At 46.0% G+C, this 24,650-nt stretch overlaps 1 protein-coding gene and 1 long non-coding RNA gene across 7 annotated transcripts in view; one reads left to right on the top strand and one right to left on the bottom strand.

The window, feature by feature from the left end:
• The window catches only part of SLC6A4 (solute carrier family 6 member 4), a 38,054-nt gene extending 15,239 nt beyond the window's left edge, over positions 1 to 22,815 (top strand). For all 6 annotated transcript variants that reach the window (XM_083715136.1, XM_083715139.1, XM_083715140.1 and 3 more), the window contains 12 exons: positions 3,235 to 3,369; positions 3,816 to 4,035; positions 5,662 to 5,800; positions 7,143 to 7,277; positions 9,368 to 9,471; positions 9,710 to 9,837; positions 13,354 to 13,466; positions 14,072 to 14,203; positions 15,259 to 15,358; positions 16,652 to 16,752; positions 19,026 to 19,193; positions 20,737 to 22,815. In XM_083715136.1, coding sequence (XP_083571262.1) covers positions 3,235 to 3,369; positions 3,816 to 4,035; positions 5,662 to 5,800; positions 7,143 to 7,277; positions 9,368 to 9,471; positions 9,710 to 9,837; positions 13,354 to 13,466; positions 14,072 to 14,203; positions 15,259 to 15,358; positions 16,652 to 16,752; positions 19,026 to 19,193; positions 20,737 to 20,811 — 1,550 coding nt within the window. In that variant the 3' untranslated portion in view covers positions 20,812 to 22,815. The remainder of the gene's footprint in view (positions 1 to 3,234; positions 3,370 to 3,815; positions 4,036 to 5,661; positions 5,801 to 7,142; positions 7,278 to 9,367; positions 9,472 to 9,709; positions 9,838 to 13,353; positions 13,467 to 14,071; positions 14,204 to 15,258; positions 15,359 to 16,651; positions 16,753 to 19,025; positions 19,194 to 20,736) is intronic.
• LOC310832962 overlaps positions 3,717 to 24,650 on the bottom strand; it is a 184,813-nt gene continuing 163,879 nt past the window's right edge. The window contains exon 5 of the long non-coding RNA XR_014558481.1: positions 3,717 to 3,732. This is a non-coding gene — a long non-coding RNA (uncharacterized lncRNA). The remainder of the gene's footprint in view (positions 3,733 to 24,650) is intronic.

The following is a 24,650-nucleotide window of genomic DNA, read 5'->3' on the forward strand; positions in this document are numbered from 1 at the left end:
TATTCGAATGTAAATCACGGCTATAGGGCTTTACAGCTGCCACATTTGGGCCAGTCCGACCATATGTCTCTGTTCCTGGTACCAGCATATATCCCACTCAGGAAACGGGCTCCCACAATATCAAGGACTGTTAAAATCTGGCCTGAAGGTGCTATCCATCAGCTGCAGGACTGTTTTGAGAGAACCAATTGGGACATTTTCGATCGTTCAGACCTGGAGGAGCACACGGCGGCAGTTCTGTGCTATATCAATCACTGCACAGACACTGTCACAGTAAATAAATCCATCCGGTTTTACCCCAATCAGAAACCCTGGATGAATAGAGAGGTCCAGTGCCTGTTGCGGGAAAGGAACAGGGCTTTTAGGTCGGGCGAGGTGCAGCTTTACAGTGTGGCAAAAGCAAACTTGAAGAGGGGTATTCGACGGGCAAAACTGGTCTATAGGCAGAGGATTGAGGATAATTTAAGGAGTAACAACACAAGACAGATGTGGCAGGGGATTCAGCATATTACCAACTACAAACCTAACCTTGGTGCTGTCGACGGTGACCCTTTGCTGGCGGAGGAGCTTAACTTCTTCTTTGCTCGCTTCGAGAAGGAGCCACCTGAGACGCCGGTATTACAGCCACCAGCCCATAGGGGCCCCTCATTCACTGTAGAGGAGCATGAGGTGAGACAGGTATTGAGGATGGTGAATCCGAGGAAGGCTGCTGGACCTGATGGCATCACGGGAAAGGTGTTGAAGGGCTGTGCGGATCAGCTGGCGAGGGTCTTTACTAAGATCTTCAACAAGTCCTTACACCAGTCTATTGTCCCACCCTGCCTGAAGTCGTCAACTATTGTTCCTCTGCCTAAAAAATCCACAATCAGTAGTCTGAACGACTACAGACCAGTTGCACTGACTCCAATCATCATGAAGTGTTTTGAGAAACTGGTGCGCCGTCACATTATTTCCTGTCTTCCATCAACTTTTGACAACTACCAGTTTGCATACAGGGCAAATAGATCCACGGAAGACGCTATCACTACCACTCTCCATGCTGCTCTGTTCCATCTGGAGCAGCCGGGGAGTTATGTGAGGCTGCTGTTTGTGGATTTTAGCTCTGCTTTTAACACTATCCTCCCCCATAGACTGGTGTCCAAGCTAGAGGCGATTGGACTCTCCAACTCCACCTGTCTCTGGGTTTTGGACTTTTTGTCAGAACGTTCTCAGAGGGTTAGAGTAGGGTCACATATGTCCACAGCCCTTAGCCTTAACACCGGCTCACCACAGGGTTGTGTGTTGAGTCCCCTGCTCTATACTCTCTATACGTATGATTGTACAGCCATTTATTCCAGCAACAAAATCATCAAGTTTGCTGATGACACTACGGTGGTGGGGCTCATTTCAGGAGGGGATGAGTCCGCCTATCGGGACGAGGTGGAGCGGCTTTGTGCTTGGTGTGGAGAGAACAATCTGGCTCTTAATACGACTAAGACCAAGGAACTGGTGGTGGATTACAGGAAAAAAAAGGCGGACATTCAGCCCTTGTATATCAACGGGGAACGGGTGGAGAGGGTGGCGGAATTCAGGTTTTTGGGAGTGACTATCGATCAGGGCATGACTTGGAGCGCAAATACCACTGCTCTGGTGAAGAAGGCCCAGCAGAGAATTTATTTCCTCAGACTTTTAAAGAAGAACAATCTGAGTGAGAGACTGCTGGTGTCCTTCTACCGAGGCTCCATAGAGAGCATTCTCACATACTGTATTTGTGCCTGGTTCTCCAGCTGTACAGCTAGGAAGAGGAAGGTGCTCCAGAAGGTCATAACCACAGCCCAAAGGATTATTGGTCATCCCCTCCCATCTTTGGAAGAACTGTACGGTTCCCGTTGTCTTAGGAAAGCAAACAATATCCTGCAGGATGCATCTCACCCGGGACACAGTCTGTTTGTACTACTGCCTTCTGGCAGGAGATACAGAAACATCAAGTCAAGGACAAATAGACTGAAAAATAGTTTCTATCCAAGAGCTGTGGCCTTCTTAAATGCAGTAACTCGATAGTGTGACCTGGGAGTTTGATGGGTGTGGGTGTGGGTGTGGCTGGAATGTGGTTTGTTTGGTTGTTGTTGTTGTGTTGCTTTTGTTGTTTTTAAGGGATGGCATCCAATTTCGTTGCACTTGTGCAATGTTGCACTTGTGTAATGACAATAAAGAATCTATCTATCTATCTATCTATCTATCTATCTATCTATCTATCTGCTGCTCCTGAGTCCCTCTGCTACCAGCCGCCTGATGTTGAGCATGGCACTGGTAGCAGAGGGACTCAGGAGCTGTGTTGGTTTCACCCATGATATATTGCCAGGTGAAGCAGCCATACACGGTCCTGGGCGATGTATCAGTACATTGCCCAAGCCTACCGACAGGTTACAAAAAACAACACACACTCCAAGCGGACTCTAGCATGGAAGCAATCTGTATTAACTGAGGGATTCTTAAAATCGCTCCTGGAGCTGTGGACAAAATAGGGAGCTATCCCTAAAATAGCCCCATAGAGGCTGGGCAGCGTGAAATGTTGACAACCGGCTGGAGAGGAAGATAAACAGATCTAAGAAAGGAAAGAAACCGCATTGTTGCCTCGATAAAGTCATTTCCTGACTTGTTCATTCTGATAAGCTATTTTGCAATGTCCTCAAGATGGAAGGGAGAGCTGGCTACAGGCATCAATGGAAAGATCAAAGATTTTAATGTAGCTGGGATTGAACACAATACTCCGCGCCCCCAAAGCATGCACAACTGAGCATGCAACAGGACAGCAAGGATTCAGCTGGCTGACAGATGGAAAACTGGGGTTAGGGGAAGGGGAGTAGTTGGGGTCTTGAACAGCAGTACTCCACACAGCAACATTGTTGTTGCAACACCCCCACCTTGTTCCCTCTATTTCTGGCACTCAGAGACCTTTGTGGACACAGTGCACCCCCCAGGCACAAGAGGAATCTGTCAGCATGCTTGGGGAAACACCAAGGTTTTTAGAACTAATATTCAGGAAGGAGGAGCCAAAGGAAATGCTGACTGACCTTTGCTGAGCAGCGCTGGGGGTGGGAAGTCAAGGGAACTGAGTCTTCTGGGGAGGGCACAGCTGACTGGCTGGCATCTTGATCAGAAACACTCCACACTGCAACATTTTGTTGCGTAGGCCACTTGTTACCATCCAATGCCTCTCTGAATGGTGTTTTAACGTTGGTCCCTTTGATTCAGGGGCTTTCCTCATCCCGTACACAATCATGGCTATCTTTGGAGGGATCCCGCTCTTCTACATGGAGCTGGCACTGGGGCAGTATCACCGAAATGGATGCATCTCAATCTGGAGGAAGATCTGTCCCATTTTCAAAGGTAATCCTCAAGGGGAAATCTTTATTCTCAGAATTCTGGGTCATAGTTAAAGCTGCAGAGCACCTGGCATGTGGAGCCAGGGGCTTTCCGGGGAAGGATTCCTGGCATATGTGGAGATCAGACGTCTTAGACATGTAATTCTGCATTGACCCTCCAAATCCACACATAAAAAGTTCTCTACTTACTATGAGCATAGTTCCCAATAAATGCACACCATGAAAAATGACTGACAATGCCCTTTTATATGCTGTTGCCTATGCCCTCATCCATGTTTTTATGGCCTGTGCTGGAGCTCCATGGCTGCATAGGAACCTCTGCACTCAAGAGCAAGTTACAGGAGCTCCATGTGTTGCATGGAAGCCTCTGCATTACTAACAGATCACTTAACAGGAACATCAGAGCACCCGTCTTTCTTACATTTATGCCAACATTTTCTATCTATCCAGGAATTGGCTATGCCATCTGCATCATTGGCTTCTACATTGCCTCGTACTACAACACCATCATGGCCTGGGCCTTGTACTACCTCATCTCCTCGTTCACGAGTGAGCTGCCTTGGACCAGCTGCAAAAACCCCTGGAACACCAACAACTGCACAAACTACTTCTCCAACAAGAGCACCGCCTGGACTGCCAACTCAACCTCGCCGGCAGAAGAATTTTACACGTAAGTGCATGTAAGTGGAGAGACAGCCATGCCAGAATAAGGTGGAGCAGGGTGGGTGGGGAAGGAGCTTTTGAGGAGGGACGGATGTGTTAAACCCTGCGCTTTCTTTATATGTAGGCACTAGCTCAGGTCTACTAGTTAGCAACTGCTTTTCATGAGCATCAGTGAGAGTTAGTGGTTCATTCTTTATGCCTGCAACAACCTCTGAAGCCCTCTGCAACATCAGCCTTGGTCATTCCCTAACTAGGTGCCAGAGAACACAAGATCTGCTAGAGCTGTGAGAAACATGTCAAAACACACAAGGTTCCTAAGTGCCCAAAGCATCCATGAACAGAGGAGGGTGCATTCTGGATCTCTGGATGACTCCCTGCTCTGTTCTCACCTCCTTCCAATCCATCTCTGCTGGTGGCATGGATAATTCTGTCAAAGTTCTGCACTGAGCAAACCGCCACTCCTGATACAGAAAAGCGAAAGAACTGTCCACCCTCACAGAGAAAGCTGCCCATTGTATCTCTGCATGAGTCACTATTCTGAGTGTAGCCCCTCCCAAACAGAAAGCCTACATAGAATTGTGACTCATGCAGAAACACACAGGCCTGGTTCACATTTAACACTATGTCATTGTTTATTTATCAAACCATGAATTAAAAACAATTTGTCCTACAGATGATCAAACTATGACTTGTTTCGCCAAAGCTTCTTCTGTTTTCGAGCTACTCTTGCCTCATTAGAATGTGAAGTGTCTGGGGTTCAGGTAGCCAAAAAATGCAAGGGTGCTGTTTTCACAAGTAGCACCAAGCCATAGTTAAAATAACTCAAGTTTTAGAAGCCAACAGTAAACCATGGCTTCAAGTCACAGTTTGTTGACCGTAAACAAGCCACAGTTAAGGTACTGGGCAGGGTCTGCACACGTTTAATAAACCAAGGTTTAATGTTACATGCGATCCGCACCATAAAAAGTATGCTTCATAGTATAGTGTATAAAGGAAGCCCTTTCGGGGTATAAGAATGAAGTGGCATCTCCCATTTTAATCAACAAGGGAAATGTGTGCCGGAATTGTCAGAAGTTAGAACTACCCCGCCAACTGATGTTAGCCAATTCCTCGAAATCAGGCTGTAATCAGGCCTGGCTCAAGACGTACATTGTTTTGATTGCCAAAGAAAGGAAATCCAAACCATTTTTGTTAAAAAACCAACTGAAGTAAATAACTGCCACTTTTTGAACAGAACTGGCATGAAATTGACATGAGGTAGCCAGCTCTAGGCTGTTCTTCCTTCTCCCCTGCTCGTACTCAGGAGCAAATCTTTAAATGAGGAGAAGCCAATGTGATTCCCTCCAGACAATATTGGGCTCCAATTCCCATCAGCAGCCAGCATGGCCAATGGTCAGGGGGATGGTGGAAGTTGCTGTCCAACAACATTGCAAGGCTACCCTGTCCCTGACCTCCCGTTTGCTTGGCTTGCATCCAACAGTCACATTGATGGCAAGTTCCCAGTAGCAAGCCCCACTCCATCCCACCCTCAGGACTCATGGACCTGAAGCAAACGTCACCCGCTTGAAATGATCCCTTTGGAAAGTCTGCATCCCGAAGGATCCCCAACACGTCTGTTTCCTTTCCATTTCAGCCGCCACATTCTCCAAGTGCACAGATCCAAGGGGCTGGATGACCTGGGAGGAATCAGCTGGCAGCTCGTCCTGTGTTTGATGCTTATCTTCACCATTGTGTACTTCAGCATCTGGAAAGGAGTCAAAACATCTGGAAAGGTGAAGAGGAAGGACAACAGCAGGAGGAGCTATGCCAGGATTGTATCTGGGTGGTCAGGGATGCTGAATTTGAAGGGGGGGAGGCACATGTGGCCCACCAGGCTTCTCCATTCCTTAGTGCCTTAGGGGTCTTCCCAGACCACACCCCTTCATCAGGCAGCACCCTCACCAGCCCTGCCCTGTCCCCTTCTCAAGTGCATTTAGCTGATTTGAATGAGTTCTTGACATATGAGAATGTATCTAGCTTGCTTGGCTAGAGACTGGGGAGATGGTATGTGCTGGTGTGTTTGTAGAAACTTCTGGCTTTTGCATGGCTGGGATACAGATTACTGTACACAGTAAGTGTCCCATCTGTTTTTACCTCTGGTCTGGCCCAAACATGGCATATGGCCCCTGGAAGGTTGCCCATTAAGGGAACGTGGCCCTCAAGATGAAAAAGGTTCCCTACTTCTGCCACCAAAAAGAGGGAGAACACTTTCATGTTCCTGTCTTTGAGAAGCAGCTGGAATGATCTGAGAGTATTCTGAAGTTACCCAAACTGGTGGCCTCCTGTGATCTTGGCTAGCACCCAGTGAGGATGTCTCCATCCTTCCTTCTGGCTGTGTTTTAGGAAGGCCTTTTCTATACAGAAGATTTGTCAGTGTCAGGGGTGCAGACACCACAAGCCTCCCAAATATGGGGCAGCAGGCAAGGCGCCACTAGGCCAGGAAACCCCATCTGTCCCATGGGAGCAGGTCAAGAGGAAGGAAGTTCAGACTCAGGGGAGTCTGTGCCACCTCCTTGGGGTTAGAAGAGACAGGGCTTTGGCACAGGATGGGATAGTTCATGGAGCTGGCAGAAGAGACCCCCGGAACTAGGGATGGGGGTGGGGGAATTTTATAACATTTGCACATTTCCAGATTTTGCAAGGCAGTTTTCCAGTCAACTAAAATGTACAGAGATGCATATTCTAAGGTAAAATGTGCATAAAGAATAGTTTAATTAAACTAGCACACAAAAGCATGTAACACTTGCTTTGCAAAAATGTATATATTTCCTAAAAATGTATACATTAGGATAAATTTGCGCTAAAATGCTGGTGTTTTTCTTATTTGCCTGGGTCTTTGGATAGGGACATTCAGGCACTGTCAATATTAAAACTTTCATTTTAATCACCGTTTTTAGATATGGTCTTGTTGGGTTTTATGTTGCTAGGCACCGTGGGCATGTTTTGAGTTGTGGTGGAGAGTGGGCTATCAATTTAATAAATTAATATTGCTGCTAATTCAGAGCGAAGTTTTCATCCTTTGTGCTGGTGGTTTCCCTCGGACGAATCCTCAGTCTTGATTTCTTCTCCAAACAGGTTGTGTGGGTGACTGCCACATTCCCTTATGTCATACTCTTTGTCCTCTTAATACGGGGCGCTACCTTGCCTGGGGCCTGGAGAGGGGTGGTCTACTACCTGAAGCCCGAATGGGATAAGCTTTTTGCTACTGAGGTAAGCAGGGGGGAAGGCGGGTGCAACAAATCAGATGAATGGATCGGCTACCTTAAAAGTCCTGTGGCAAATGCAGAGTAATGGATTGTTGCAGACCAGATCCAGGCACTCTTGTATCCCTGTTAATTCTCAACCTTTCAGCAGCTTTCAATACCATGGTATTTCAACTGCGGTATCCTTCTGGAGCAGCTGTGGTGGGCGGCACCACTTCGCAGTGGTTCTGATTCTACTTGGTTGTTTCCAGAGGGTAATGCTTGGGGAGTGCTCTTTGGCCCTGTGTAAGTTCCAAGGTTTACCGAAGTCTGCTCTGCAGCTACTTGGAGCAAAGCCGGTAGTATGCTTGCTCCTGCTCTATGGTATAATGTTCCTGTCGAGATACAACACATACCCATTATCTGTATTTTCTGGAAACAGCTGGAAAACAGGATAAATGGAACTTGCAGAAGAAGCTTTTCTGCAGACTGTCTGCTGAGTGTATAAGGGATAAGACAGTCTCTCAAGTATCCTGTTCCTGAGCTGTATAGGGACTTATGTTAGTAGCAAATTGACAGCCAGTGCAAATCCCGCAAGCAGGATGTGTTATATGCTGGCAGTAGGTTGCCCCCACAAGCCATCAGGCCCTGCATTCTGTAGAACAGATGCCAATGTCATTTCCCCCTGAATAGTTATGAAAGACTCAGATGAGGCTGGGGGAGATTTTGGCCCTCTAAGTAATAAATACAGCTACTGTTGAGATTACAGGTTCTAATATTCGCCAGCCAGCGGGCTCCCGGTTGATAGGAGAGAGTTCAATGAAGAGGAAATGAAGACACATCGTTCTCTGATAAAGCCACATCTCCAATAAGGCCCCGTAGCCTCCCCTAAAAGTAATAAAGGGTGTTAGTATTGTATTGGATGTTTCTGAAGCGAAGAGCGAGGCCAGATTGCGATCTCTGTGCTGTTGATATATGGCCACTAAGCTTTCATGTGGTGGCTCCTGGGGCAGGAACGATCTACAAAGTTGGGCAGTGCTCAGCTTTGAGTCTGGAGAATAAAAAGGAACTGGTTTGTTCTGGAGAAAGCAGGAGATAAGAAGGCTAGTCAGGAAATCTTGGGGTGATGGGAGAAGGACAGCTCAGAGATGTCAACCCAGTGTGTGGCAGCTGAGTATAGCAAATTCCATCCTAAGTACTGTACTATCAAGAAAGAACTGAAAATAAGTCTGCCAGTGGTGTAATGCACTTGGATAAATCTATGGGGTGGGTGAACTTGAAATATAGCGTACAGTTGTGGTCATCTCATCTCAAAAAGGATATTGAAAGAACTAGGGAAAAGTCACAGCTCAGTGGTAGAGTATCTGCTTTGAGTGCAAAGGGCCCCATATTCAATCCTCAGCATCTCCAGGTAGGACTGAAAAATGTCTCATGTCGAAAACACTAGAGTGCAACTCCATCTGCTATGGACCACTGGTCTGACTCAGTACAAATGTGCAGAAAATAGCCACAAGATTATCATGAATCCGGAGCATTTTCTCTATAAAGGAAGGCTATAAGGGTTTTGGATTTTTTTTAACCAGAAAAGAAAAAACGGTAATTAAGGAGAGAATTGATGGAGGTTTGTAATACTATAGTATGATGCAGAGAAATTGGATAGAGTGGCAACTAGGAGTCACTCAATGAAATTGAGTGGCAGGAGAATCAAGACAGGCCAACCCTCTCCCCCAATATAACTTCACATACTGCATTATTAAGATATGGAGCTCACTGTCACAAGATGCAGTGATGGCCAGTAGCTTAGATGGCCAGCTGTGGGGATCTACTGTGGGGAACCCATGGAGTGGCTGTGACTGGTGCTGCCCTGCTAGGTCTTCAACTTCAAGTCCATTGCCTCTGCTACAAAGCAGTCATCCCTGCCTGTATCTAACTGATAGCTTCCTCGGTTACAGCAAGAGTCACCATAGTAAACTCTTAACCTGAAACACTTGAAGCACAGGGCTCAAAACACAAACTGGAAGCTGAAAGCGCTCACTCCTTGCATGGCTTCCCAGAACAACTCTGCTTTTCCCGATACCGCTTTTAGTGAGCTGTGTCTGTTGATTCTTTTCTTTTTAGGTGTGGATTGATGCAGCTGCTCAGATCTTCTTCTCTCTTGGCCCAGGATTTGGGGTCCTCCTAGCCTTTGCAAGCTACAACAAGTTCCATAACAACTGCTACCAGTGAGTTTTCTCAAGGTGGAAGATTACTAGGAAGTGGGGGGGGGGGGGGCTCAAATTGCCATTGTGGAAGACTCTAACAAACATACTGATGGTTTACACATAGTTCTAATTATTTATACTCCAAATCAGACCAGCTGGAGGGTACAAGGAGAATTTGTGTATGGGGTATGTGTGTGTGTGTGTGTTATATCACAAGCGTGTCCTGATTCTCAGAGGGGCATGTGTGTTTCCATTACAGGGATGCTCTAGTCACCAGCACTGTGAACTGCCTGACCAGTTTTGTGTCCGGGTTCGTCATCTTCACCGTGCTCGGGTACATGGCTGAGATGAGGAACCAAGAGGTGGCAGACGTGGCCCGAGACACAGGTAAGCAACCAAGGATAGGCAAATGTGGCCAATCTCAGTTTCTCATTTTTCCAGTGTTATGTTCCATTTGCCCCATTTCTGCAGCAGTTTGCAGTATGGTTGGGTTGTTGTTTTTTAAGTGCACCTGAAAATTTCTCCTAACATAAGTCTGTTTGCAATTTTCTGTAATATGTTTATGTAAGCAATCTCCCCAAACAGATGTATTTTTACAAGTATTTTTTGTATGTTATTTCTACGAAAGCAAGATTTCTTCCTGTAACATATACTTTCGTTGGTGAACTTTTTTTGTCTGGAGAACTGCACTGCAAAATTTGGAGAAGTGTGAATTCGAAGGATAGCTACTTTTCAGTTTGACATACTGGTTTGGGAAGTGCAATGCAGACAAAGAATTCTTCCCAATCCTTTCCTTTTATATTCTCATTCCCTTTCCTGTGATGGTGGGAAGGCTGTAGCCCACTGGGGTGCAGAAAGTCTCAGGTTCAATCTGCAATGGTATCTCCAGGCAGGGCTGGGAAAGATTCCCTGCCTAAAACCTTGCAGAGCCACTACCAGTCAGTGTAGACAATACTGAGCAAGATGAACCAATGGTCTGGCTCAGTATGTTCCTGTATTCTGATGCAAGCTGTCCTGCAGAGAATCTTTTGCATCCTAAGAAACTCTGCACAGCCCCTTTTAAAACAAGAGAACACCAGGCACCACTGTGTCTCGATAGCCAGTTGAGGAAGGGCTGGAACCAGTGAGCAAGGTTCCATCCCTGGCATCTCCAGTCCCCTTCTGAATAAGTAATTTTAGGATGCAAGTGATGGGGGAAGACCCTTTTCTCCCTGAGACCCTGCTAGTCATAGTAGTGGGCTAGGTATCCGGCATAAGGCAGCTAGCTTCCTGAGTTCCCATGAAACATGTTTCAGTGTGCAACTGGGTTCATCATTAGGCAACTGGGTTCAATGGCCTCATTGAATAATTCCTCAAACACTTCTTTGGCTGACTAATTTTGACACACTGTCTAGCCACACATGCAGAACTTGACTTGAAGGCATAAGAAGACACATTCCTAAAACAGCTCAGTATGTTTAGTCAAGAGCTACTTAATTCTCAAATTACAATGATTGGCTTTGCATGAAAAAATATTCCGGGTTCAATTCCTAGCAACTCCAGGTAGGGCTAAAAGCCTCAGTGTTGCCTAAAATCCTTCCCCAAAGGGAACATCTCCAGATGTTGCAGGACTCCTGATTCCCATTAGCCCCAGCCAACATGGCCAATGGTCAGGAATGGTGGCAGTAATAATTCAGCAGCTTCTGGAAGGCAAATCAGAATCACAGAAGAGCTGAAAGGGACCCTTAGAGTCATATAGTCCAACCCCCTGCAGTGCAGGAATCACAGCTAAAGAATCCCTGGCAGACGGTTATCCAACCTCTGTTTAAAACCCCCAATGAAAGAGAGTCCACCACCTTCAGAGAAGCCCATTCCACTGTTGTTCAGCTCTTACCACCAGAAAGTTATTCTTAATGTTTAGTTGGAATTTTAATCCATTGGGTCAAGGTCCTACCCTCCGGAGCAGTAAGAAACAAGCTTGAAACAGTTATCATATCACCTCTAGGTCTTCTCTTCTCTAAACTAAACAGATCAAACTTCCTCAACCATTCCTCATAAGGCTTGGTATCCAGACTCTTTGTCATCCTGGTTTCCCTCCTCTGCACGTGTTCCAGCTTGTCCATATCCTGTGTTACTCAAGTCAGGGAAAGCTAGCATAGGTGATACTGAGCTAGATGGACCAGTGGGGTCTAACTTGGCATATCAGTCAGCTTCAAATGAGGCAGGGAACTCTCCTTGGTTGGAAGCCTTTGAGACCAAGCTGGAAAAGCCTCTGTTTGGAATGCGAGGTCAGAGAGACTGGAACACAGGGATTGCCTTGCTGTTTCAGAATAAAGTCTGGAGTGCTATTTCTAGTTTGTTTGGCCTGGCTTCAAATCATGAAGGTTCCATTTAGTGATTATGGGTAGCATCCTCCTTGAAAAATATACAGATCTCTGGTGCCTGCCATTGGCAAGGCATGGGATACTCTCAGATCTATAAACTTTTGCCCTTCAGAGCTCTGCCAACTGGCTGCTTGAAAGGGATGTTTGGGACTGGATGAAGGATTGAAGGCCCTCAAGATGAAACGCAATACAATTCATCAAGCCAGGGGACAAAGCCGCTCCCTTCCATCCTGCTAGAGCCTGATGCCACACTGAGATAGTGCTGCACAGGATTCCCGGCTCACTTGCTGCAGCAAGCTCCTTACAGGCACCCACAGGGTCAAGAGCATTGCCCAGAGCCAATCAGCTTGGCTCTGGATAATGCTTTTGCTGGCAAAAGTATAGCCACTGGCCATGATCACACATGCCTTAGTTACATAAAGGTTGGATCACTGTAACATGCTCTAAGTGGGGCTGCCTTTGAAGTGTTTGGAAACTTCTGCTGGTCCAAACTGCGTCAGCTGAAGTCCCAACCAGAGCCAATTTATATTTTATCACATTTTTATTGTTTATTGTATTTTGATAATGTAAGCTGTCCTGGGGAATTGTTTAAGGGTGGGGTATATAGCCATCTAAAATAAACAAAAATAATAAAAATGTGGGGAGGATGCAGCTCTACGGCTGGTGCCAGCTGATTTGGCTCCTGGACAGCATCTGAGCTGCAGTTAGCTTTAAAGTCTGAAATGGGCTAGGCCCTAACCATAATGTGAAGCGCTCTCTCCTTCCACACCAACCTGTCTGACCACTCATGGGTAGTAAACATGGTGCCCTACAGAACAGATGCTGTAGGGCTTCTGGGTTTCCCATTTAGGGCATCTGGTTGGCCACTGTGAGAACAGTGGGGAACCGGCATAGCTCAGCAGTAGCATATTTGCCTTACATGCAGAAGCTCCTGGTTCAACTCCCAATGGTATCTTCACATAGGGCTGGGAAAGGCTCCTTCTCTGAAACCCTGTAGGGATACTGCGCGTGAACTTGGACAATACTGACCTAGATAGACTAAAAGTCTGTCTTGGTATAAGGCAGCCTCCTTTGTTTCTAACAGGATACTGGCCTAGACAAGCCACTGGCCTAATCCAAGAAGGCTCTTCCTATGTAGTACTCCAACTCCCGTCCAGAAGACACATTAGATACCCTTGACTGGTGACCTTTGGAGCTAGAGTTGTAGCTGGTGGGAATATAGGAGAGTATGACGTCAGGGCTGTGGAACTCCCTGTCACAGGAGATCAGATTGGCTCCCTTCCTAATGAGTTTGACGTGCCAGATTAAAGCATGGTGGCGAGAAGATACCGTCACAGCTGAACTGGCTCTGAAAGGGGTGGCTGATTATTTATGCTGCTGATTATCAGCTGTTCTGATTTGTTTTTCTCTTATCTGGTATACGGCTTTTGTGTTAACTTATATTGACATTAGCCACTATGTTACAAGCTGGGAAGGGGGGCGGGAATAAACTCTGGAGGAAGCAGAATAAGTCATGGACTGTTATCTCATTGACTGACAGGACCCAGCCTCCTCTTCATCACCTATGCAGAGGCCATCGCAAACATGCCTGCCTCCACCTTCTTTGCCATTATATTCTTCCTGATGTTGATCACTCTGGGACTGGACAGCACAGTGAGTAATGGAGCAGTAGAAGGAAAGGTTCTGTGTGTGTTATTGCAGACTTAGTCCACACTTAGCCAAACCAAATCTGAAGAATGGAAATATTATCTTTTTGGATAACCTCAGTTGGCGTTCGTGCTGGAATGCTGACACTTGACCAGCTAGTAAGAAAACAATGTTTCCCCCACTTCCTCTGGGGCGGAATCTAGAGCCACTTTCCTGAACTTGGTGTCCTCAGTCAGTGAGGCCATTTTGGACTAAGTCCCATTAGCCCCAACCAACAAGTTGTCTTGCCAGGGTCTTGGTCTGGTGGGAGTTTCCTCAAACATCTGGAGAGCATCAGGCTAGGGATGACTGGTCAACACCAAGGAACTGCATCCTTCCACTTGAGAGGAGGCAGGCAAAATCAGGTCGTAGCCTCTGGGGTATGGGCAGAATGTGAATTGCCTGGTCTGGCCCTTAGCATCAGGCTGTAGGGTTATTCCATCAGCCTGAAAACAGGTTCAGTTCACCAAGCACAAACACAGAATTGTTCGGATCCCTTTGCAAGCTCTAAGAGTTCTGAGGAAGAAGGCAGCTGCCTTTCCTTCATTGACTCCTCTGTGTGCTTTTCCCAGTTTGCAGGCCTAGAAGGGGTGATCACTGCTGTCCTGGATGAATTCCCGCACATCTGGAGCAAGCGACGGGAGCTGTTTGTGCTGGGTTTCATTGTGACCTGCTTCTTGGGTGCCATGCCGACGCTGACCTTTGTGAGTAGCTCACCTTTCCATGGCCAGTCAAGCCATTCAGTAGGGTGAAGAGTGTCTGTGCGTTTGGTGTGCAATTTGGATTCCAGACTTCCCTTTAATGCCACCGAGGATGCTGGAGTGCAGCTCTTGGACTGCAAACAATCAGACGCAATCCAAGATTGGTGCTGTTCTCTACAACCCTGCAAGTGATTTCCTTGTTAGATTTTTACCATGCCTTTCCACAGGTTCTGAATGATCAGATTTCAAATGCTTTCCCATGCAGCCTTGATCAGGGCTGTTTTAAAAATGTGTTGTTTCAAAACACTGCAAATCAGCAAGAGCTGCGTTAAGTGGCAATAATGTCTGAGACATTTGGGGGTGGGATGTGTTGAAAAGCCCTCCCAGTGCTACATAACCCAGTTTCCCAAACGATTTGGGGTGTCTCAAATTGCATGTTGTGGCGCTATGATGTCAACAGATTGGATGAGATGCTAAGTTGAACTAGAGATAGTGAAGACTCTGACAAGGGAGGTGTTACTACCAAGCATAGATGGATCGTTTCATGAGAAACCTGTATCACACAGTTTTATCAGATATTGCTCCTTGATTTGGAATGCAAAACAGGAGTCCCAGTTACTGCTGGAGGCACAATTCCCTTCCCCTTTTGGGAAAGTCTGACTCCCAAGGGGGAAAAGAATAGGAACACAAGGGTCTGCCCTCAGCTTTACTGTCAGTCATTGCCCCTTCAACGTTCTCACCAGGGAGGAAACAGAGAGGCATCAATCCCCTACTGGATTACCTACTGGATTGCTCACACATTCCACTCAGCCTTTTCTTATCTGCATGGTTGCTGTATTGTGTGAGGCATAAGAAGGGAAGTTGGAGAAACTGGGTCATTTACACTGTTCAGGATTAGTCAGGTTGCACAGGTACTGAAGAGAGCATCAGATTAAAGTACATTACAGGCTTCTGCTGCCTCTCCAATGAGCTAATGAGCTCTGTACAAGCAAGTTTTGCCTTCTGGGAACTAGAAGCGATCCTGTTGTTTCCCATGATCTTTCTTTCTCTTGCTCTAGGGTGGTGCGTATGTCGTAAAGCTGCTTGAAGAATATGCCACGGGCCCAGCTGTGATAGCCGTGGTGTTCCTGGAATCCATTGCAGTGGCTTGGTTTTACGGTGAGGATAGCTGCATGCCGGTGCACTTGCTGATGCAATGTGTATTTGAGAGAACATCCATCAGAGTTACACTTAATCACTTTTGAATGAGCGTAAGCACATAAAAAGAGCCAGCTGGATCAGGCCAAAGGCTCTTCTAGTCATGACTCCTGTTTTCACCATGGCCATCCAGATGCCCTCAATGAGCACCTGAGCACAACAGCAAAGCTTTACCCTCCCGTGGTTTCCAGCAACTGTTATTTGCTGCCCACAACTGTGGAGACAGAGCACAGCCATCGTGGCTAGTAGCTATGGTTAGCCTTATAGTGACTGGAGTATAATGCTTTGAATGTAAGGCAGGGTTTAGAAAGGGAAGACACATACATTTCACTGCTTTGCTCCTCAAAAGGCAGCCAGTGGGGCATCTGGGCCTTGCTAGATCCATACACCAGGCCCACTGTGGTTGCCTCCAGGCTGTCAGTATTTTGCAGGAGGGACTCAAGCGCATACCAGCAATTTAGGTTTGTGTAATTCACAGAATCGTGGAATCACAGAACTGATTCTATTCCATTATAGAATTGTAGAGCTGGAAGGAATCCTCAGGGTCCTCTTGTCCAACCCCCAGCAATGCAGGAATCTCAAGTAAAGCATCCATGACAGATGGCCATCCTACCTTTCCTTAAAAACCTCCAAGGAAGGAAGGCCCTGAACCTCCTGAGGGAGTCTGTTCCACTGCTGAACAGCTCTTACTGTCAGAAAGTTCTTCCTGATTTTAGCCGGAATCTTCTTTCTTGTAACTTAAAGCCATTGGTCTGAATCCTAGCCTCTGGAGCAGGAAAAAACAAGCTTGCTCCATCTTCCATGTGACAGATATTTGAAGTGCTATATACGCCTTCCTCTCCACAACAGGAGGAGAAATGACATCACACAGCGCCTCTCTACCTATTGTATTTCTATGGTCTGAGTATTTGCCTATCAGCAATACAACTCTGGGGACTTAGCCCCTTCTCATGCTAACTAGCAAGAATATGCATTTGTTAGGTTTGGATGCTAATCTCTCACACTTATGACCATGTACATATGAGTGATGAACCACAGCTTACGTTAGTGTGGATGCACATGAGCTCTGACGTTTCACAGAACTCTTGGGACTAATGGCAGCAGGGTGCTGTGTAGCTTGACAGCCTGCATACTACTGCGTGAAAATCTATGCTGGCGCAATCAAAGCAATCACACTTTACTTTTTTATTCTGCTGAACCTAGTTCATAGGAACACGTGAGTAACATGGGCCTCACCCTATGCTATTTTTGCAGGTGTCAGCCAGTTCTGCAGTGACGTGAAAGAGATGCTTGGATTCAGCCCTGGGTGGTTCTGGAGAATCTCCTGGGTAGCCATCAGCCCAATTTTCCTCCTGGTGAGTCCGTCTGTCCAGCCCAACATGTAATAAGAAGTTTCTCCACAGTGTGTTTGCATCATAAAAGTAAAATATTAAACACACACGGAGACCCCTCTCCTGCACAACAGCCTCTATGAACGTAGCCTTACACTGAGTCACACCACTGGGCCATCTAGCTCAGTACTGCCTACACGGACTGGCAGTGGCCTTCCAGGGTTTAAGACAGAGGAAATTCCCAGCCCTACCTGGAGATGCTACTGGGGATTGAACCTGGAACCTTTTGCATGCAAAGCAGATGCTCTACCACAGACTTTATGGCACTTCTCTCTGACCCTACCACTAACTTGGCAAAGTAACTGCCTCTGGCACAGGTTTGCTATATGATATCTGCTCCTTCACTTTTTTGGGCAGAGCCTGCTCAAGACATGTTGCTACTTAAAGCAGCAAATGGAACCTATGCCCCTCCACTGCCCACTTCCAAGTCAAGGTGCATGGTACCCAAAGCATGCACGTTACTTTGGCACCTGAAGCACTACTATCTACAAGTGCCTTTTCCTGTCCTTGGCAGTAAAAATACCACAGTGAGATAGCTCGTAGGATAGCTCAGTCGATTGAGCAATAGACTCTTAATCTCAGGGTCTTCACTTTGTGCCCCATATTGCGTAAAAATATTCCCACACCGCAGGGGGTTGGACTAGATGACCATTGTGGTCCCTTCTAACTCTACAGCTCAATAATTCTATAATTCAATTTATTGCCTGTTCATAGCTCAAAATTAGCTGCCCAAGGCATCCACCTCCTTCGATCTAATGGTGGGGCTGGCCCTACCGGACCGCTTCTCCTGGTATGGTCCATATATAGCAACACCCTTGAGGTCCCGGGCCCTAAGGAAGTTAGATTAGCCTCAACCAGAGACAGGGCCTTCTCAACACTGGCTCCAGCCTGGTGGAATGCTCTGTTTCATGAGACCAGGGCCCTGCGGGATCTGATTTCTTTCTGCAGGGCCTGTAAGACAGAGTTGTTCCACCTGGCCTTTGGCTTAGAATGAGTTTGTATCCCTACACCTCTTTCTTTTTCCTTTCTCCTCCTATGAAGAGGCTGCATCCTAATGTTTTAATGTTGTATCTTAATCTTTTAAATTGTATTTTAATCAACTTGCTTTTATTATTGGTTGTTAGCCACCCTGAGGGTCTTGGCTGGGGAGGGTGGGGTACAAATTATTATTATTATGCGTAGTAGTTGTGTCCTGTTCCCTATTGTTCTCTGCACTATTGCTCTTTCGGGTCATTACACTAGTTTCAGGAAATTATATTAAAGCACTAATTGTGCAATTGTTTTAAGTAGGTTTTTTTTTAAGAGAGAGAACTAATTTCTCTGAACAAATGCATTTTAAAAAATCTAATACAAAGTGGGAAAGAGGGTGAGTTGGAGGAGCATAAAAATTAACTCACACCTTCAGGAGACATCTAGATAAACTTCAACAAAAGTAGATGGCATCCTTTGCAAAAAATTAAGATTAAAATTAAAGGGCATAAGTAGGAGCCCCTGCCCCTGCTTTGGCAGAGCTATTTCTGGCACTATTAAATGAAGGCTTAATCCCATTCCTAAATTAACTCTGCCAGCCTTTTCAGTGAAGTCAGCACTCAGCATCTGGCAAGAAAGGAGAGGTTTAGCGGCAAAAATTGATGGCAAAAAGTGGCTAACAAATCTTGTGTTGTTGTAAGCCACTTCAGATGGGCATTATCCAGAAAAGAGGCATATAAATATTTCAAAATAAAATAATGCAGGGAGGCCAGCCTGATCTATACCTATTCTCCTAACCCTTGAAAAAATGCTCATTCTCCCCACCTCCCCTCTGCTTCTTTGACATACATCTGTTTGCAATATACTTTTTTATACATACAATCCCCAAACATTGCATATAAGCAAACAGAATGCTGGGAACAGTGGGTAAAAATGGTCACATTTGCATGCCTCTTGTGTCTTCCAGTGGGGCTTGTGCCCCTGCAGCCAGATCCAGCAGCCCTAATCAGAATCACAGTAGAATTGGAAGGGCCCCCGAGGGTCATCTAGTTCAACCCTCTACAATGCAGGAATCTCAACATGTAGTCCCCCATCCAATCTGAAACCATACCAGACCCTGCTTAGCTTTACAACTGTGCTAGCAGTTTTATTGCTGAGACCCATGGGTGACTTCTCAATGGAACTCCCAATCTGCTATCTCATGGTAGAGATGCCTCCCTCTGCCAGAGCCCCATTTCCTGTGAGTTAAATGTTTGGCTTTTCTCCAGTTTATCATTTGCAGCTTCATGTCGAGTCCTCCAGAACTCCGCCTCTTCGACTATACTTATCCTTACTGGACTGTGGTGTTGGGCTACTGTATTGGGACCTCGTCCTTCATTTGCATTCCCACCTACATGGTCTATCGGTTGGCAACCACACCAGGGACACTTAAAGAGGTAGGTGACCATAAGAAGAGCCTGACTTCTGGATCGGACCAATGGTGCATCTAGTCCAGTATCCACTCCTCCATAGCTAAGGCTAAGTCCTTGGGGTGAATCCTCTATATCAGAGCTTTCCAAACTTTTCATGTTGGGGACACACTTTTCAGACATGTATCAATTCGCGACACAGTACAGTGGTACCTCGGGCTACAGACGTTTCAGGTTACAGACTCCGCTAACCCAGAAATAGTACCTCGGGTTAAGAACTTTGCTTCAGCATGAGAACAGAAATCGTGCTCCGGCGGCGCTGCGGCAGCAGGTGGCCCCATTAACTAAAGTGGTGCTTCAGGTTAAGAACAGTTTCAGGTTAAGTACAGACCTCCGAAATGAATTAAGTACTTAACCTGAGGTACCACTGTAATTCATTTTTACCAGCAAACCCAGGAGCACATGGAACATTTGTGCTACGCACTGCAGCCAGCACACTAATGTGTCGTGACACACAGTTTGGAAAGCTCTGCTCTAGATCCAACTCTGTATCTCAGTCTTCACCAACCTGCTGCCCCCCCAGATGTTGTTGTTCCTATGAGACCCAGCCAAGATGGCTGGTGGTCAGGGATGATGAGAACTTCAGTCCAACAACAGGTGGAGGGTACCAAGTCAATGAAGGCTGCTCTACCACTTCCTCATTTTTTCTTTTAAAAAACTTATAAGCGATGTAGACCGGGGCACACTGTCCATGGGTGGGGTTTCCTCCAATGGAAACTTATAGGACTGCGCTGAGCAATGTGCCCCTGCCTGTGGATTGAGTGGAAGGAGTAACTCTTCTCAGCACAGCCGGCATCGAATAAACATTCATGGCAAGCTCAGTGCTTTGTCTGGGCATTTTCCAACGTCATCTTTTAGTTCTTGCCCTGCCTGGTGGGATATTCTAGCATCTCCTGTTATGACTCTGAACATCTATCATAGGGCAAACACAGGAATTGTATCCTATGCGAGTCATACTCAAGAACAGACTGCTTGAAATTAATGGGAATGACTAACCTTGGTCCATTATTTTCAATGTGTCAACTCTGAGAAGAAAACTTAGTTGTGGGTAAAACAGCCAAAACAGCCTTGATCTTGGATACATGGGCCAATATAGAAAAAGTCTGGCTCACGACATCAGTCATCTGGAGCCATTTGCTCTGTAAATTCCTGTTCTTGTGCCCTTAGTGGTGGCTGGTGCCCTCTGGGACTGGAAGGCAGGGAGCCAGAGCCAATGGCAGGCAGAGGCAACTAACTCTTATTTTGTCCCCCTCCTCCCTACTGAGTTCTACAAGGGGCAACACTCAGACTGAGGAGGATGAGGAAGCTGTCAGGCAGCTCCATCCCCTGGACTGCTTTTAAGAAGGCTGGCTGAGAGCAGACCGAGGTTGGTGGGGCAGTGCCCTATTTCCCCAAGTGGAGCAGCCTCCGCCGGTAACACCCTTTGCTCCTTGGATATGCTCTTGTCTCGCCTGAAACCAGTTTCCTGCTATCTCCCTAATATTCTGTTTCTTTTCTCCTTCCTCCACAGCGTATTCTAAAAAGCATTACTCCAGAAACAGCCACAGAAATTCCCTTTGGTGACATCTGTATGAATGCTGCCTAAACAGCTGTTAGTGGGAGGTGTGGGGGGGGGGAGAGGGCTTCACTAGCTCCTTGACTCTCTTGTTGCTTTGAAGCTCCTTCCCAAAGAACTGAATTTCCACTGAGAAGTGTGTTTGTGACAAGAGGCAGAAGTGTGGTGACAAAAGATTAAGGCCGCCGATTGTCTGAAACTAAAGACTGGCTGCACTCCTTAGCACCAGGCTCTCTTCTGAGTTTCGATTCACTGCACTGGTTTTTTTGTTTTGGAAACATGAGGATGCGCTCAAGTGTGGATGAGTATCCGTTACTCCATCCATGGTGGGGTGGGGCAAGGGGCCATCTGAATGCATGCATGGTTTACTCAAGCCTCTTGTCAGGACAACTGTCGCGATTTAGGATTATATTTAGAACTCATCTGTCTGTGCCGACACACCTGTTATCACTCTCAATGTGATCCTCTGTAATAGAACCTGTTGTATATGCTTCTAGGGACCTCACTGTTTTCAACCTAGCTGAAGAAATATGGGAACTCACCCAGCCCAACCCAATGCATTTTACAAAATTAATATGCAGACAAAGTTTCATGGTTTGAATGGGGCCTCTGCTCAACACCTGGAAGAGAGACATTACTGAACCCCCCTGTGCAAGTGTTGAGCTTGTATAGAACTGCGGGTCTTCTGGAGTTCTGCTAGACTTGCTGCAGAAGGAAGGAAGGAAAGTGTATCTACCTGTAAAGATTTTTTGGGGGGGGACCCCACTAGTTATCTCCAAAAAAAAAAACATATCAGAAGAGAAAGAAAGACCCTTTTATCTGATAAGCTATCTATATGCAGGGATTATGTGCTTTAGATAAATGGAAGAGCATTCAGACATGAAACCTACACCGAAGTGGTACAGACCTGCAACAACTGCACCACATGACCCTGCTAATTCTGTACCTGGTCCTAAGAAGGGGCTCAATCTCAGCTGAGGTGGTGAAGCCATCCAGTGCTGGCTGTGGGGTGGAGTGGTCTGCTCACTGCCACCTGCTGCAAGACATTTCAGAAGACTGTTAAATCGTCACCTTGCCACACTACATTGGTGTTCAAATGTATGCTGGGGTTCACCACCTGCATTGCTCCCCCAGCTGTTCACCCACCCACCACTCCAGGTGCAAGTGTACAGGAATGCATTTTTGCCACCATACAGGTGTATCTTTTTACCTATAGCGCTATGTGCTTGTTATAGCAGTCTAATGCATTCAGGGAGCAAATATTCCCATAGCCTAGTGTAGCCACACATAGAGGATTACTTCTTAAGAAGTGTCCTAACTGGGGTTTTTTTGTTTTTAACGGAGTGGGCACAGAGCTGTTCATTATATGCAACCACTCTATAGGAGCTGTGCTCCACTGCAGCTCTGCATCAGGAGACATGGAAGGCAGTGACAAGTGAGGTTCTCACTTTTGAAAGCCTCTTTTATGAGCGCTGAACTCCAAACTTAGAAAGCTGGCGGAGGCACTAAACTTGTATGTTTACTGCTGTTGCAAAAACAACAGGTGTAACTAGCTGGAAGACTGAGCTACACTAAATACACACAGTGCTGAGATTACAATTTATTAGGCCTTTTGACAGATGCTGCTGTTCTGAACACACCTACCCACAGAGTCATTAATTGTTCCAAAGAAAACAGTATTAAATCAATTTCTGGTACATGGAAGTAACCCGCCAAGTGTTTCTGCTGCACAGGCCACATTACAACAGGTGGGACCTGCGCAAGAGGTTGGCTTGGGCGCTTATTTAGGCAACTGTGTGAATTGGGACCATGTTTACCTTTTTGTATGGAGAAATTAAAACTGGAGTTTTATTTTACAAAACTAAAGCATTCCTCTTAACTTGTATATAAATGCACCTGTATTAATTTATGCTGCTGCTGCTTTGGTTATATTGAATGTCCCAAGCTGGATTGTATGTCATCAGTATGTGCCTTGCGATGTAAACTGTTACTGTAATAAATTTAATATCATAATAAAATGACAGTTGTATACCCCCTCTGTCTGGTGGGAAGCAATTTATTAAAATTAAAATATTTCTGGCAGGAAAACATCTTCATCAAAATGAGTGAGTTGATGTAGATCAGGAATAGGGAACTTGTGGCCCTTCATGTGTTGTTGGACTACAATCACTATCATCTCTATCCTTTGTCCTTGCTGGCATGGGCTGATGGGAATTGAGTCCAACGGGATCTATAGGGTCACATATTGCCCATCCCTGCATTTAGGTTCTAGTATTATGAAAGGGGGAGGAAAACTTCTATCCACTTTCTCCACACCACACATAATTTTATACACCTCTGTCATGTCCACCATCACCCCTTACTCACGTTTTTTCTTAATTAAAAAGCCCCAAATGTTGTAACCTTTCCTCCTAGTGGAGTTGCATAGCCTTTTCTGTGGTTCGTCTGTATTGTGGAATTCTCTCCCAAGAGAGGTTTGACTGGCTCCCTCCTTTTTTCTGCCAGCAGACTAAGACCTTCCTATTTAGACAGACCTTTGAAAGCTAGGTGCAGATGATGTTGATAACTGGTCTATCAGGACAAATGATATTTTAAAGCTGGTTCTAAACGTGCGTTATTGTATTTCAACTATTGTTTTCAACCAGTTTGTTTTTATTACTTTGTATTTTAAAACAAAATTGGGACGCAGGTGGCGCTGTGGGTTAAAGCCTCAGCGCCTAGGACTTGCCGATCGAAAGGTCGGCGGTTCGAATCCCTGCGGCGGGGTGCGCTCCCGCTGCTTGGTCCCAGCGCTTGCCAACCTAGCAGTTCGAAAGCACCTCTGGGTGCAAGTAGATAAATAGGGACCGCTTACCAGCGGGAAGGTAAACGGCGTTTCCGTGTGCAGCTCTGGCTCGCCAGAGCAGTGATGTCACGCTGGCCACGTGACCCGGAAGTGTCTCCGGACAGCGCTGGCCCCTGGCCTCTTAAGTGAGATGGGCGCACAACCCCAGAGTCTGTCAAGACTGGCCCGTACGGGCAGGGGTACCTTTACCTTTACCTTTACCTCTTTTAAAACAATGCTTTTTAAATGCTGTAAGCCGCCTTGAATCCCAACTTGGAAGAAACACACACATGAAATCACCATCATCTACCCTTTCATAAGCTATAAAAAAAGTGGCTCACAACATATAAAATACAGAAAGATCAGTCTATAAATTATGCTGGAAGGCAGGAAAACACAACTGCATTGGACCTTATTTTAGCAAACTCGCTACATTTGTAAGATAGTTTGCCTCTTTTATAGTTTATTGAAAAAATGCACCAAGTAAAAACCCTAGAGGTAGAAAAGTGCCTAAGAGATATCAGGCACAAATAAGAACTGGTGTTTGCCGAAATCTAAACAGAAAGACAATCCTGTGATGTTATCAGTGACACAGTCCTTGTTGTTTCCCTCCTTAAAAACTCAGAAGAGGGGGAGAGGGGGAGAGAGAAAACACGCTCGCAAAGCACTAGGAAAGCACATCTCTATTTCTGGAGTTGGCAAAGACACCATCACTATGGTCTCCATAACAACAGCAAGATACAAACTTCCTTCCCGGTGGCTTCCCAGGACACAGGATAAAAAACACATGATGCTTCAAAACAAAAGACTTGCAAGAAATTAAGACTTAATTCAGCAAGGTAAACAACAGAACACAATACCCCAAAAGCCCTCAAACCTGCACTGTAGAGCTGTAGCAACTGAGGGAGTTAATAATCCCAAAAACTGATTTCTCAATCATAAGCAGCGTAGTAAAAGTAACAATAGTGATCTGAATTTTTCCTCTTCTTTTTTTAACTTCAAACTTCCAAAATAATTTGGTGCTGATGCATCACTGTTAGAAGAG

Source organism: Podarcis gaigeae, assembly GCF_964106915.1.
Source record: "Podarcis gaigeae genome assembly, chromosome: 15".
NCBI classification, from domain to species: Eukaryota; Metazoa; Chordata; class Lepidosauria; order Squamata; family Lacertidae; genus Podarcis; species Podarcis gaigeae.